The 15,844-nt window shown below is 46.8% G+C and overlaps 1 protein-coding gene and 1 long non-coding RNA gene across 2 annotated transcripts in view; one reads left to right on the top strand and one right to left on the bottom strand.

The window, feature by feature from the left end:
* The window catches only part of DCHS2 (dachsous cadherin-related 2), a 100,408-nt gene extending 89,682 nt beyond the window's left edge, over nt 1–10,726 (bottom strand). The window contains exon 1 of the mRNA XM_053403067.1: nt 8,389–10,726. Within this exon, the coding sequence (XP_053259042.1) occupies nt 8,389–10,209 (1,821 nt within the window). The 5' untranslated portion in view covers nt 10,210–10,726. The remainder of the gene's footprint in view (nt 1–8,388) is intronic.
* Nucleotides 10,727–11,582: 856 nt separating this feature from the next.
* Nucleotides 11,583–13,613, top strand: LOC128420699 (uncharacterized). Its single transcript, XR_008332085.1, has 2 exons — nt 11,583–11,954; nt 12,192–13,613. It is a non-coding gene; the product is annotated as an uncharacterized LOC128420699 (long non-coding RNA).
* Nucleotides 13,614–15,844: the final 2,231 nt, after the last annotated feature.

The following is a 15,844-nucleotide window of genomic DNA, read 5'->3' as shown; positions in this document are numbered from 1 at the left end:
AAGCCTAATAGTTGTTCTATAGTGCTTACTTGCAAGCATCATGGTTTGCAGCTCTGAAACCTCTCATTTGTTTTATCCCTTGTTATCTTAGTCCCTTGACGCAGACAATACCATTCACATTGAGAACATCCAGACTCTTGAGGAAGAAAGGAGATTTCCACTTTGAAGTGCAGGGCAAGAACCACAATAGCTTAAAGCTACAAAACAAAGGGAGGACACTTTGGAGATTGGAGCGAGCACAGTTGCAATTGGAAATTAACAGCACAGTTTGTCAAGCCCTTGCTTGTCTGAATGACTGACTGACAGGCTCCTGGAACATGTGCACCAACAGTGAAAGGGAGAGTGGGAAGAGCCACCAGAACCACCAGAACAGATGCCAATCATGGAGAGAACATGTAAGTACAACCTTCTTGAAGGCCAGCTACCTGCCTTCTAGGGTTAGATGGCAAAGGACACTGCTTCCATTTTCACTCCTCTCAGGGACTTTCCACATCCAGTAATCTTCCCTGCCTCCAAAATGAAGTAGACTCAGAAAGAAAAAGCAGCATGAGACAAGGGGAATGCAGGCCGTCCTGCCAACTGCAGTGGGGAGGATGAAAACCTAGTTCTACCCTGCAACAACATACAGTGCAAAACCTTAGAATGGTGGGGCTGCTGCTGCTCCCCCCGTTCTTCACTCCACAGACCACCAGCTTGAGGCTTGCAGACCACGAACCCCTGCTCTAAACCAACCATAACATGGTATGGTTACATCTGATGAAGCAGAGCTATAGTGCAAAATAATAATAATAATCTTGAATATATAAACATAAGTTTCCAGCACAGCTAACAAAGTAGTAAGATATAACAGACGTAACATAAAAACAGAAAATTAAATAAATAATGCATACTAACACAACACACTATATAGCAACAGTCTATTCAAACTGATAGTAAAAGATCAATGCTGCTCTCAGTTAAAAATGCAAACATTAACCAAACTTAAAAAGCTGGGGAAACAGAAATGTGTTCTCCTGGCATCTAAATGATAGTAATGAGGGAGCTTGGTGGGCCTTCCTGCGAAGGCCATTCTGAAAGTGAGAAAGGTTCCTTGCTACTTAGGTAGCAGGATTTCAATCAACAGGTAGCTCAACAGGAAATTGGGTCCTGGGCAATGTAATTAATATTTAAAGTACAACCAGACTTTATTTTTTTTACTGCAACAAACTACCCCTCTGGAAGTTGTAACAATGAACCTGAAATCATACCACAACTACTCCCATTAAATTTATTGTATTTTTTAAAAGAACACTGCCTGAAACAAAACAAATTAGCTTCAGCACTTTTTCCTCAATACATGGTCGCTAATGCCAAGCTGAAACAATGGGTCAAATGTCACTGTACCCGTATAAAAGCACCACAAGAAAGATTTAATGTAGACGTGGAAGATTTATTTAAATCTGAAAAGGCACATTAACTTCAAGGGGGGAAATGCTAATGAGATATATTTGGCTGTCTTTTAATTCCACTTCAAAATGTGTGTTTATCAAGACTACGGTGACAAGAAAAGATTGGCTTGTAAGCAGAAAAGAGAATGACCTTGGGAAGGTCATATTGCCGCAGCCAATTGATTGAACCTTAATTCAAGTCATGGACCAGGGAATTCAGTAAAATGTAAATTAGGGTACCAAGTGACACAGCATAGAATGAGCAATGAGCAGAGCATTGCCCCACACCCATTTGAATCAATGATTTCTCCCTGTTTAAGTATTTGCATTAGTTTGGCAAAAAAAACAAAAACCACCCAGATATTTCATTATTAATCCAATTAACATTATTAATGTAATAGTAATAGCATGGAGCAAGTTCAATGGAATTCTGAGATGCTCAGGGGGAAATTAATAAATTTGCCATTCATCCAAAAGGATTGGTTTTTTTAAAGTATAAAAACTACAAAAGCGAAAATGCTCAATTTTTAATTATGAAAATCTACAAACAAAAAGAAACCCCTACTTAAGCCTATGGCAATGTTCAAGAGGTACAATTAAAACCTTATTGCACAAAGGCATGGCACAAAGAGGCTACAAAACTGTTACCCAGGGCTCTATTTCATATTCCATAAGTCTCCCAGATTCAGAAACCTCTCCAATACATACACATGCATAATGACAGGAGCAATAAACACAAGTATCTATGCTGTCTGTCATAGAGGTTCAACAGGTTCTTATGCATCTCACAAAGATGCTCTGGACAGTTGTCCAATCACTAGGAGTAGGGGTGATGAAATACATTTACTGCTGTGCCTGGGCATAATGGTTTTGACAGACTAGGAATACCTTTAGTGCAAAGCCACCTACAATTGCCTGCCTTCTCATCTGGAACATTTGCAGCCTTTCAACAATAAAAGTTTGTCCCATTGCTTTTAAAGAAAAAAAAAATTTAAACCTCTTACACCATGGAACCCAAATGAAAATAGATTATATCAAAATTGCATGCAGATGGAATCTTTTCTGATCAGAGGTTTCGCCAACAGCAAGCACTATGCATAATTTGCATGTTTTTATTTTATTTTATTTTATTTTTAAAATTATTTCCATTGGTGCTGCTGGAAGCTTTGAGCGCTGCCTATTGGTAAAAACCCCACACTATCTTCATGCTGAAAGACATGCCTTCTTTTTCAGTAGACTGCAAATGTTCCATTCTTATAGGAGGAACAAGGGTGGATGCCAGAGCAGCTTCTCCTTTCCTAGAGTTATAGAGCTGAATCTTAACAAGATTTCAAGGTCTGCTTACAAGAAATGCTGGCCTGAGTGGCTTCAGATGTTCTAAACAAGAGAAAGTGAGCAGGAGCGAACTGTCCTTTCTGCACGCTTATTAAGGCTATCCCAAGCTGAGACCGTCTCCCCCCATAAAGGACTGTGCTTATAGCATTTCCACATCTGTAGCACACACATCTCCCCATGGAAATACAACACTTCGGCTTTGGACAATGAATGTGGGCAGCAGCATCTGAAGTCACCTAAACTCTGGCTTATACCATAAATTAGCAACTGGCTTCAATACTCCTCAGATCTACAACACTGATATTGATCTCTGGAATCTACATCAATTCTTTTGTTTCCACACGTAGATCTAAATCCAGCATTTAGAGACCTGGGGATGGTGTAAATTAATTTCCTATTACTAGCAGTTTCCCTATAAGCAGGGGAGAGGAACCTCAGTTTCTGGGCCTCCCTCCCTTTAGCCCTCAGGACTCTCCTCAAGCTAAACCCCTCACTGGCCCAGTTTTGCATCTTCGTCAAGTGCTTTTGCCTGGTTGGAAATGTGTCAACCTGTGACAATGTGCCTTGTGTAACAGCACAGATAGATGGGGGCGTAGAGAGGCCTCTGGCTTTTGTCCAGCTGGAATGCGGCCTAGTATAAAAAAACCTCACAGTTGTTGCCCCTCCCATCTTTCGCCTCTGGCCTCATCCACTTTTACCGCTGTCCCCCTGCTCCAACAGCTGGCATGCAGCCCCTTGAAAGTTGCCCATCATAGAAGGATGCCCTCAGGCTGAAAAGGGCTCCCCACCACTGCGCTATTAATCTATATGGCAACACACTTCATAAAATCAAACATAAGATTATCTACATATCATCAACAGAACACACTGGATCCATTGCAGAACTTAGAAAAGATTCTATCAGCTCACACAAAGCAGGATAAAGTGCTTGGTACATTAAATCATAGAGAGAGTTTTATGGGTCATGAAAGATCTACAAAGCGATTCTGAAAGCAAAAAGCTGAAGGATCTGCCTGGGGTTAAGCACAGAAAATATTTAACAATTTGCTAACAGCTTATGGCAGCAGCAGGGAACTTCTTTCAATCCAAGGGCAACATTCCTTTGTGGGGAACCTTCCAGGGACCGTATGCCATTGGTTGGTGAAGCCAGAGGCAGAAGTAGGTGGAGCGATGGATGTAACGCTTACCTTTGTACAATATGAATCTGAGGTTTACACACACACACACACACACACACACCTCTCCACCCAAGCAAGGAAGATGCATCACTACAGCTCAAAAGCACATTACAATCAGGCAAAAGTTTTCAAGGAAGGCATGGAGCAGGACTGGCCTAGAGAGAGTCCCAAGAGATGCCTGCAAAGCCACATTTGGCCTCCAGGCCTGAGGTTCAAGATAGAACAACTGATTGCTGGATTCACTGATGGCACAAGAAGCAAGAATGAAGTTAACAGCCAGGTAGATATGGGTTGAATGTCAAGAAAGTTCCTGACAATAGCAACTAAATATGTAGATTTTCAGGGAAAGGCTAAAAAGATCATCAGACCTACATTAAGGTAGATGAATCCATACATGGAGGACACCACATCCACACTAACAAACAATACAGTTCACCTGAAAAGATAAGGAAATGAGGCTCAAATGAAATTCAGCGGCTCCCAACAAACCTTTCAAAATCTGAAAATCTTATCCCATTTGTCTGGATTGCGTCAGAGCAGTGCTCCACCTTATCAAACTTAACACATTAGGAGAACACTATTTCATAATTCACAGCACACCAGAGCTTAATTATTCAATTACTACATCTGTATTTGTTTATATCAGTTATTTGTTAAATTTGCACCCCACCTTTCTGCCAAATGGTGCTCATTAATTACAGACAAGGAAAATATCTGGCCCTTTCAAAATGCGTAAGAACAACTAGCATGTGGCTGTGCTTATAGAAATTACTCAAACTTTCCCTGTGCAAGTAATGTGTTCTTCTACTGATGAAATATTTCCTTTAGAGTGCATTGTTGGCCTGGCTTTCTGCTGTGGTAATAACTCCACTCGGTTTGGAGCCTGTCCAGTCACATATATCTGCTCCATTCATGCTGTTGCTGATGTAGTTTCTACTCCATTCTATTGATCCAGTGCCCTGCACACCTCTTGCCAACCACAAGCTTAAGGGCAATTCCGAAGAAGAATCTGACAGCCATACATTAAGGGAGACCAAGTCAGCAACCCTATACACGCTTACCAAGGAGTAAGTCAATAGGACCTGCATACAATGCAAAGGGACGACCAATAAGAGGAATGCCTGTGGAAGACCTCCACAACCAAACAGCATCATTACCATCAAAGCAGTGAAGACTGATAGCAGAACAAATGGCAATAAGTTCCGTAACACCACCTGTACAAGTGTTTAGCTTCTTCAAACCCCAAGTTGTTTCTCTGTATTTAAAACTTCAACAAAATATTTTAAAAGAAATTGATAGCATAAGTCACATTCTTGGCCGATGCACATCTGAAATATGGATCTTGTCCAATAAGTTCCTTACCTGCTAGGGTCACACTGCTGCTGGCATTGTGACAGAGCCTATTTAATTCAGCATCCTATTCCCCACGGTGGTCAATGAGATGCTTCTGAGAAACCCGTAAGCAAGACAAAGGGGCAATTGCCCTCTCTTGATCCCCAGCAACTGACATTCCGAGGCATGCTACCTCTGATTCTGGAAACAGCATTCAAATAACATGCCTAGTGGCCACTGATAACCAATGGCATCTCCTTTGTGCAGCAGGGTAACAGTACGTCCCTCAGTGAATGGGCCCCTTCTGGGATATAATTCTCCTCATCCTCAGATTGACACCACAAACTTTTTCCAGGCCAACAACCTGGCCATCTAAGGGAACAAATTTGTCCCCCAAGAACCAGGAGCTCATTGTACCAAGCCCACACCTGTAATTTCTGTCCACCAGACAGGTACACTGGATAGCCTTTGTGCCCAGTGCTTGCTTTCTACCTTCACAACTGTTTGTTTATTAGGCTTGTTCACGTGCAAAGTTGGGGTCTGTAAGGTGGGTTACCTCTTCTTGGAAAGGGCCTTAACTTGCCCATTTGCTAAACTGTTTGCCTTGACACTTTGTCAGCTGCGGCTTCCCTTAGCACAGTGAACTAGGGTCTCTCATAAGCTTGCCTTACTTTTATAGCCCTGGATACCTCCCCACAACCTCTGCTTACCACCAGTTAGATTAAGAGGACCTAGTTTAAAAATAAGAGTGTGATCTACTGAGCTGCTGACACCTGTGAGTGGAAATTTAAAGGTGGCTTTAGGTCAACTGAGTCCTGTGGGGATAGTGATTTTTATCAAAGCAGAGGACAATGAATGGCAATTACACAGAGCATCTCTGCGAATGCAAGGATCTGACTCAATGCACTCTTATTCAAGTTCACACCCTAGATTTTAACACTGAACTAAACACTGAACTTTTAAATGGAACTGAGGTCTACACCTCCACTTCAGTTTGTAAACTGCATTTAAAGCCTAATTTGAGCTTAGGCTGAGTTTGAACTGATGGCTACACTTTTTGTTTATAAACAGACGTTTCCACAAGCTAGGACCGAAACATTGTATGCAGTGCTGATACTGTAGTGCATAACAGGAGAATGAAGAGAGGCAACAGTAGGTCACCATCATAATCATCATATGAGCAGAACAAACTGGGCCATTTTGACAGCCACAGGACTCCCCAGGGATGCACTAAGGATTCAGTGAATCGTCTGAGAGCACATAAGTGAACAATTAACACTTGCATGCATCTCTTGCAAATTGTTTGCCTGAGCTTGTAGGGGGTGGGAAATGTAAACGCCAGTACAGTACTGAACTTCACTCATTCAGTCCAAGTCCCTGGGACTGAGCTATTCATATACAATTAAGTCAGTTTCAGCATTTTGTACACTTAAAAGTCCACTACAACACACATTACAAGCAAGGTGCGAATTTAGCCCTGAAACTTTGGTTTTGTCAATAGGATAAGATGGTCTCACAGCTTGTAAAGGTAAAGGGAGACCTGACCATTAGGTCTAGTCATGGCCGACTCTGGGGTTGCAGCGCTCATCTCACTTTATTGGCCGAGGGAGCCAGTGTACAGCTTCTGGGTCATGTGGCCAGCATGACTAAGCCGCTTCTGGCAAACCAGAGCAGCGCATGGAAACACTTGAGGAGCTTACAAAAGTTTAAAGATGGAAAAGGAGTCATGATACTTTGATAACATAAAATCAGCTGCAAGTGGCTACCACCCTACCCAAATATGAAGTCACCTGCTCTTTGGATAATGCAGGAATGCCAATTCTCACTCCATAACCAAGCTTAGTCAGACAATTTATCAAGAGAGAAGGGTATTCAGGAATCACAAAGGAAAGGAACAGCACAGAAGCTATAACCGGAGGAAACTATTCTTTCTTAGCAATGTTCTTTTTATTTGAAGACTCAATATTAAATTACGCAAATAACTAGGATGTAGTGAAGGAATCACTGTGTGACTTACAAGGCAGAGCTATTTGGCCAGACCATGGTCCAACAGCAAAATCATCACTACCTAGAGCGAAAAATCTTTTTTTCCAGGAAATTGTCACTGCTATCTCACTTACTTAAACATACAGTGTCAAAGAGGCTCTCATCATGCCAAACCAAATCATCCCTTGGAGACGTCACCCTTTTCTCCTCTTTGTTTGAATCCAGCTGAAACTGTTGCCATCACTGTCTGCAACCATTCATCCAGGAGTGTTGCTAGGTACCTCAGAGGCACAGGCCCACAACACAAATGCCAGTCAGCTGTACTTCTCTGCTGCTACACACGGGATCACACTTTGCACATATCCCTGCACAGACAAAGTAAGTTCGGGCTGCTATGCAAAAGGGGCAATCTGCTCTGCAATGGCTGCTGCACATGACGAGGGCGGGCCAGCCCTGCCAAGTGGGAGATTGAGGCAGAACGTCACCTCAGGAGGCTGATTTGGAGTGTAATGAAAGGGCCAGAAACAGTTACAGTGGTACCTCAGGTTAAGTACTTAATTTGTTCCGAAGGTCCGTTCTTAACCTGAAACTGTTCTTAACCTGAAGCACCATTTTAGCTAATGGGGCCTCCTGCTGCCGCCACACCGCCGAAGCAGAATTTCTGTTCTCATCCTGAAGCAAAGTTCTTAACCTGAGGTAATATTTCTGGGTTAGCAGAGTCTGTAACCTGAAGCATATGTAACCTAAAGCGTATGTAACCCGAGGTACCACTGTATTTCTTTACTGTGTTTTTTTGTATTGCCAGGGCCCCTGAGGAATTTTCTTCCCAAGCTGTCAAATAACTCCATTTCCTTTGTGGGGTTCAACCCTGCAAAGGCCTCTCAGATGCAATGGAGAGAAGGGCTTCTATCCCTCGACTCTCCACATCATCTGAGCAGCCTCTTAGGGCCTTTATGTATTTCATTTATTTATTAAATTTGCATACCGCCCTATACCAGCAGGTCCTCTTCCTTTGCAGAGGAAGGAATTTCAACAGGTGCACCTTGTCAGGCTTCAGGGCCTTGCAACCCCCCCCCCATACCCCTCCAAACCACCAAGAAGCCAAGGCCGCCCTTCCTTTCTCCCGTTACCTGCAGGAGGCAGTGGCCGGCCGGGGCGTGCTCGGCCAGGCTGGCGTTGTAGACCTGGTGCTGGAAGACGGGCTCGTTGTCGTTGGCATCCTCCACGGCGACGCTGACGACGCACGAGGCGGAGAGGGGCGGCTCGCCCAGGTCCCTGGCCAGCACCAGCAGCTCCAGCGCCGCTTGGCGCTCGTGGTCCAGAGGCGCCCGGACGCTGAGGGCGCCGCTGAGCGGGTCGAGCTGGAAGAGCGCGCCGGCGGGCGCCTGGTCGGGGCCCAGCGCGTAGCGCACCTGGGCGTTGCGCGAGCCCGGCTCGTCGGCGTCGGCGGCGCTGAGGCGCAGCACCACGGTGCCCGGCGAGGCGGCCTCGGAGACGGCGGCCCGGTAGCGCGGCTGCGCGAAGGCGGGCGCCTGGTCGTTGAGGTCGGCCACGCGGAGGAGCAGCGCCCGCTGCGAGGAGAGGGGCGGCGCGCCCGAGTCGACGGCCACCAGGCGGAGCTCGTAGGCGTCGCGCCTCTCGCGGTCCAGGGGCCCCTCGACGCACAGGAAGTAGACGCCGCCGTCGCCGCCGCCCGAAGGCCGCAGCGAGAAGGCGCCGCCGCCGCCCTGCAGGCTCAGCGCCACGCCGCCCGCAGGCGCCCGCTCGCCCGGCTCGTCCGGGTCCGAGACGGACACGCGGGCCACGTAGTCTCCCGGCTGCGCCCCCTCCGACACGCGGGCGCCGCCCTCGCTGAGGTAGAGCAGGTGGATGGTGGGCGCGTTGTCGTTCACGTCCAGCACCTCGACGGCCACCAGGGCCGTGGCCAGCTCGGGCTGGGCGCCGCCGTCGCGGGCTTCCACGGCCAGGCGGTGGAGGGCGCGGGCCTCGCGGTCCAGAGGCCGCAGCAGGCGGAGCAGCCCGCTGCGCTCGTCCACCTCGAAGAAGGAGGCGGCCGAGGGGTCGCCCTGGCGGCGGGCCAGGCTGTAGCGCACCTCGCCGTTGGCGCCCAGGTCCGGGTCGCTGGCCCAGACGCGGCACACGGAGCTGCCCACGGGCGCGTCCTCCCGCACGCGCGCGCGGTACTCGCTCTGCCCGAAGGCGGGCGCGTTGTCGTTCTCGTCCACCACCTGGATCTCCACGCGCAGCCGGCCGCTCCGACGGGGGCTTCCGCCGTCCCAAGCCTCGACCAGCAGGCGGTGCGCCTCCGCCCGCTCCCGGTCCAGGCGGCGCAGCAGCACCAGGTCCAGGGCATCCGGCGGGGTCCCGTAGCGCAGCTGGAAAAGCGGACCTTTCTCCCGGTCCTGGTCCTGATCCAGCAGCGAGTAGCCCTGCGTGCCGAAGCTGTCGGCGTCGGGATCGCGCGCAGCCGGCAAGCGGAAAGCGCTGCCGGGCGGGCTCAGCTCGGAGATGTTGAGGCGCACCCAGTCCCGCGGGAAGCGAGGCGCGTGGTCGTTCACGTCGCTGACCGTGATCTCCACCTGCACCATCTCCCCTCGCAGCGTGGCCGCCACGAAGCTGTAGCGCGCCCGGCGCTCTCGGTCCAGCAGCCGCGCCGTGCGGATGATGCCCGTGTCCGTGTGCACGTGGAAATCCGCTAACACGGCCGACTCGCCGCTGCCTTCCGAGAGGAAGAAGCCGCCGGGGTGCCCTTCGCCGGGGGGCAGCCCTGCGCTGATGTCCCCCACCAGCGTGTCCGCCGGCAGCCCTTCGTCCACCGCCAGGCTGAGCTTATACACCTGCCCCCTGCAGCTCCCCGCGGCGCACACGCAGAGCCAGAGGGGGATCAGCCACTCCCGCGCCCTCCTCCGGCACCCCCTTCTGCCCCCGGGGGCAGGTTCCCGGGGCTCCATGCTCCTCTCACGCCGCCCGTCTCACCAGCAAACCCAGCCAGGGTCCCGGGGAGGGTGGCTTCTTCCTGGGCGCAGCGAGTCCTCTTCCCAGCAGGCAGGCGCGCCTGTGGCTGAGCCAAGTCACAGTGACCACAGCCGGTGCCGGGCACTCCTTTGCTCCCTGGCCGCTTTTATCATGCCTTGCCCAGCTTCGACCGGCCTCATCGTTCGCAATCAGGTGCTCTGCAGCCCTTCTGCTCCGCTAGAAAGAAACCTCCTTCCTCACCCTCCTTTCCAGCACACCCATAAAAGTTCAGGCTGGGAATAACAAGTGCCGGAGGCAGCCAGGAGAGAGGACAGCTCCCTGCCTTTTTGCTCAGGCGGCGGCTGCTGCTGCCGGCTTCTGCTTGCTGCTGCTGCTGCTGCAGCCTTGCTCCGGCTGCTCCCCTCCGCGTCTCTGAGCTGCTAACACACCCCCTCCCCATGTGACAGCAGGCAAGGGCAAACTCCGCGCCTGGGAGAAACGGCGACAGCCACTTTGCAGCAGGGGGCTGTCCCTAATTACCCAGCCGGGAGCAGCGTGACGCGCGGGGGGGGGGGGCAGGCGCCCAGCCGGTGAGCAGGCAAACCCCAGCTCATAATAAGAGCAACGCAAACGCGAGCCGGATCCCCCCTGGAAAGATCTCTCTGCGAAGCAATGGTGTGGAATACTAACAAAGCAGCGGTAGGTCTGTAGTCATTCCTGAGCCCATTAGGAACTTATGGATTAGGTAGGAAATGATGGCATGTGAAGGTACATCACACTGGCTGGAGAAATGTACCCTCTCTGCACACACTGTACACACACTCCATGAATTTCCTGTGCACAACCAGTTTATTGAATCATCATTATTAACATTTGTAAAGCACTTTCAAGGATTCAAAGCATTTTGGATGCCTTGGCTAGTTACTAGCCTTTACGATAGCCCTGTAAGCCCATTTAGAGGGTGGAGAGGAGAGGGCTATAAATGGCTACTAGCCATGATGACTACCTTTGCCTCCACAGTTGGAAGCAGCAGTACTTCTGGATTCCAGCTGCTGGCAACCACAAAGAGGGAAGAGAGCTCTTGTGCTTGGATCCTGCTTGCACACTTCCCACAGGCATCTGGTTAGCCACTGTGAGAGCAGGCCAGGATGCTGGAGTAGGTGGGCCATTGGCCTGATCCAGCAGGCTCTTCTTACATTCTTATAAGATTGAAGCCTGGGGATGGGCTGCTCTGGTGCAACAGAACATCTGCTTCTTTGCAGAAGGTCCCCAGGTTGGCCAATCCCTGGCACCTCCAGGTAAGGCTAGAAGACAACTTGACCTGAAACCTGGATGAGCTGTTGCCAAGATGGCAGTGTTGACTTGGGATTCATAGAAAAGGGGTTTTTGAAATATGGCATTCAGTGGTGGGAAGAAATATTGTGATGCCCAGGTAAGAATCTGGCTCTGAGCAGCTTCTATTAATGAACTATTCTCAGCTGCTTTTGCTGGTGAAGAATGTGAAAAGTCCTATTACATCTTGGGAGCTGTATCACTGCTTAGTGGTAGAGCATCTATTTTGCATGCAGAAGGTTTCAAGTCCAATCTCTAGCATCCCCAGGTAGGGTTGGGGATATTCCTTGCCTGAAACCCTGAATAACTACAGCCAGTCATTGCTGACCATCCTGCATTAGAGGGCCCTGTGATCTGGTGGTGTAAGGCACCTTCCTACAGTATTATTCCCCATACAGTGGTACCTCAGGTTACATACACTTCAGGTTATATACGCTTCAGGTTACAGACTCCGCTAACCCAGAAATGGTGCTTCAGGTTAAGAACTTTGCTTCAGGACGAAATCGTGCTTCAGCAGCGTGGTGGCAGCAGGAGGGCCCATTAGCTAAAGTGGTTCTTCAGGTTAAGAACAGTTTCAGGTTAAGAACAGACCTCCGGAACGAATTAAGTACTTAACCCGAGGTACCACTGTATTGTGGATGTGGAGACTGAGGCTCACAGAGTGGCTCACCTAGCGCCACCTAGTGAGTTCATGCCAGAGGCGTCATTTGAACCAGGGACTTCCACTCTGTCACATCAGTTCATAAAAAGAAAAAACAAGATGTAGGTTAAATGTTTATCCTGTGATTGGGCTACTTGTGCTTTAAGCCCATATAACTTAATTCTGCTGGAGAAAAAGCCACACTTAATGTTAGCTATGTGAAGCTTTCTAACCGTCTCTGAGTCCCGTCCCGTCCCGTCCCGTCCCTCCCACCCCGATGCCTCAATTTCATTGAGATGTAGTTGGTCTGTGATTTCTAATCCTCCAGACTAAGCATGTCCATAACGATAAGAATCTTGCATTTTTAATATAGCCTCTCAACCACATCGAAGCCAAAGCACTTTACAAATTTTATTAAATCATTGTACAAAGCCATTAGCAGACTCAAACTGCAGCTCCCTCCCCTAGTTAAGATCTCTTCCTTCCTTTTAAGTGATTAATGTGGCCCATATTGGCATGGTTTATTTATGAAAACCCTAGAAAGAGAAAGTCCTGCTGAGCATCGGAAACTGCACACTGAGGTAAGTGTGATATAACAGTATAGTTAACCGAGTAATAGTCCAAACCACATAAAGAGAATATATGTTCCCCAGCTGGGAAATTACAATACTTTAAAAGGAGAGGGTTTTTTTTAGGGGAGGGTTCTGCTTGACTTGTACAAACACACCATTGCAAAATTATGCGTTCTGTAATATTAGACTGCCATTGCAAGCCCTGTAGTCCTTAAGTGCGTGTATGATGCTTCATTACAGTAATTAGTTCATTCAGCCTTGCTAGTATAGGTTGTAGTCCCATTTTAGAGATGGGAAACTGAGGTCAAAGTTTCTGCCCTTTGCACATTTCTGGGAAGTAAATTCAGTTAACATGGGCAGGACTTGCTGCTGAGTTAATATGCTTAAGTTTGGGTGGCAAGGGGGTAAGTGGTCATTGAAAAGTGTTCCTGGTACAGTAGGGATTTATAATGCAGCAGGAGTAGTATCAGGAAGAGTGGATTAAATTTAATGATTATTTAGTTAAATATGTTAAATTAACTGAAAACAGCTTGCAGATACTTAATTGGCTTAGGATTTTATTTATGTTAAGTGATGAATTAATATGTTTAATTTCATAAAGTGAAGATTTAAGGATGTTAATGTTTAAGTTAAATTTTATAAGAATTGTGATTTGGGAAACCGTTAAAAGGATATACAATGAAATTCAACCAAGGGGAAGCGGGGAAGTCACTTAACAAAGTTAATAAGTGTAATTTTCAATAAGGCTATGATTTATGTTTGTTTGTCTTATGTGTCTGTTTGTTTATAATATTGTGAAAACCAATAAAAAAAATTGAGATAAAAAAATAAAATGCAGACATCTGTAGCGCAAATCCATTGTAACAACTTGTCAATATTGTGTGTCATGCTGTGTGTTGCATAACTCTTGTCCTATTTTCATGAACAATTGAAAATAAATGTGATCCATCCTACACATTTCGTTGACCAGAGATAACTTTCTGGAAGTTCCAAAGAAGATATGTTAGAATGGAAAACTGCTGCAAATCAGTCCAGGCAATACAGAGCTAAATGAACCAGCCTCCTGTTTTCTTATCGGAGCTTCCTGAGAGTAGATGCACACAAACACTTTGACAGACTGTAGCATAGCATGCTGGGCAATGATTGCTCGCTCTTTTAAAAGGCAAGCGGTTATTTGGTTCGCTCTAATCAGAAGATACAGGTAGCTTGTAAGGCAGAGGACATTGCAAATAAAGTCCTTATATTAGAAAGATGGGCAATCAGTTTTAGATGGTGCAGAGTCAATATAAGTAAAAAAATTACTTTATAGTTGGAGAACATATTTCCCCCTCAAGACAAATCCCACCACCAGGTGATGGAAGATTATATTCCTTCAGTTCTCCCGGTTTGTCTCTTCTACAGCAAAATCTGATATTTTCCCAAGGTCAGTAGACATTGTAAAGCATTATAGGGAAGCATTTACTAGCAATAATAGCCACATTAAGTGAAATCCAATAACTAACACAGTCCTTTTCTTCTATATTGGTTTTCAAATCCTGGGTAGGATTCAGTAAAAATGATTGCCTTGTGTGAGTTGTTTATATCAAAATATAATTTTAAGAACATTGATTTAGGGAATTATTTCCTATTTATGTGCTACATATATGTGCTACGGATTTCCCATTTACGTGCTACATATACAGCACATTCAGAAATGGCCACATTAGTTCCAGATACTTTTTTTATCCTTTCCAGACACGCCACACACATTGGGGTGAAAGCATTCCTCCTTTCTCTGGTTTTGCTCCCATTGCCTTGGGAGTGGAGATCCATCTTTAAAATGCAATGCAATCGAATGCCAGTTGCACCTATAAATAAATATAGTGGCAGGATCCAAAGTTAAGATGAGTTCAGTGATTTAAATTAGGAATATAGAAAACTGCCATATACTGAGTCAAGCTATTGGCTAGTCCAATTCAGTACTGACTACATTGAATAGCGGTGACTGACCAGAGTATCTTTCTGAGCCCTTTCAGGATTTGAATCTCACAAAGCATGTTTTTTGTTTGAGGAATGGTTTTCTAGAATCCATGTAGACTGAATACTTGTTTTTTCCTACCTATATCTGTAGACACAATCAGATCTGTTGCATATTTTTTTTTGCCCCTGAGAGATGCTTATTGAGGAACTGGTTTCATTCCAAAAATAGAAGGTCGTTGCAGATTGAGTCTGTGTTACCATATAGTGTGTCCTTTTGAAGACAGATATGGGTGGTCCCAGAAATGAGTGTGTGTTCAGCCACAAAAACATTGTGACTGGGTTATACCAGGCATAGGCAAAATCGGCCCTCCAGATGTTTTGGGACTACAACTCCCATCATCCCGAGCTAACAGGACCAGTGGTCAGGGATGATGGGAGCTGTAGTCCCAAAACATCTGGATGGCCGAGTTTGCCTATGCCTGGTGTATACCAAGATTAAAATCACCACTTTCTTCTTCAGTCACCTGGGCAGGAAAAGATGTGCATCACCTAGCGAGGGGTGTGATTTCAAATGCATTTCAAGTAACTGCAGCCATCCTTGTGGATAACAGGATCCAGAATCCAGTCTAGACTGAAAGTAGCACGTTGATGGGGAACGGGAATGGTTCCAGACTGAGAAAAACTACTTTTTTGTTACAGCTGGGTCAGCGTGTACTCAGCCATAATAAGAACTCAGCCATACCTTTAGAAAGTAACTATGATTGCAACACTGACACATTGGTGAACATCTTAGTAGCACAGTTTGAAGAAAAGTACACAAGGTTCTAGAAATTATACTTGCCCTCCCAGTGTTCAGAGCTGGATACTTCTTTTTGTAGAGACAAGAGGGTTTCAAAGAGAAGAAACCCTTCTCTTGTCTGGCTTTGTTAGTTGTGCAGACCCAGAGAGCAACTATGTTGTGATAATCCTAAGCAGGAAACAGGCCCTTGGCAGGTTTACTAATACAGACGTGGGTTGTCCCTAAGTCGCAGATGTTTGACAGGAAAGTACCTGGATCATATTGGTTCATAACATCATGGGGGGGGGGAAGCACCACATCCTGCTTATTCCATGATCATTAAGGAAATA

The sequence above is a fragment of the Podarcis raffonei genome, chromosome 9 (assembly GCF_027172205.1).
Source record: "Podarcis raffonei isolate rPodRaf1 chromosome 9, rPodRaf1.pri, whole genome shotgun sequence".
NCBI lineage: Eukaryota > Metazoa > Chordata > Lepidosauria > Squamata > Lacertidae > Podarcis > Podarcis raffonei.
This window is presented reverse-complemented; position numbering and strand designations above follow the sequence as displayed.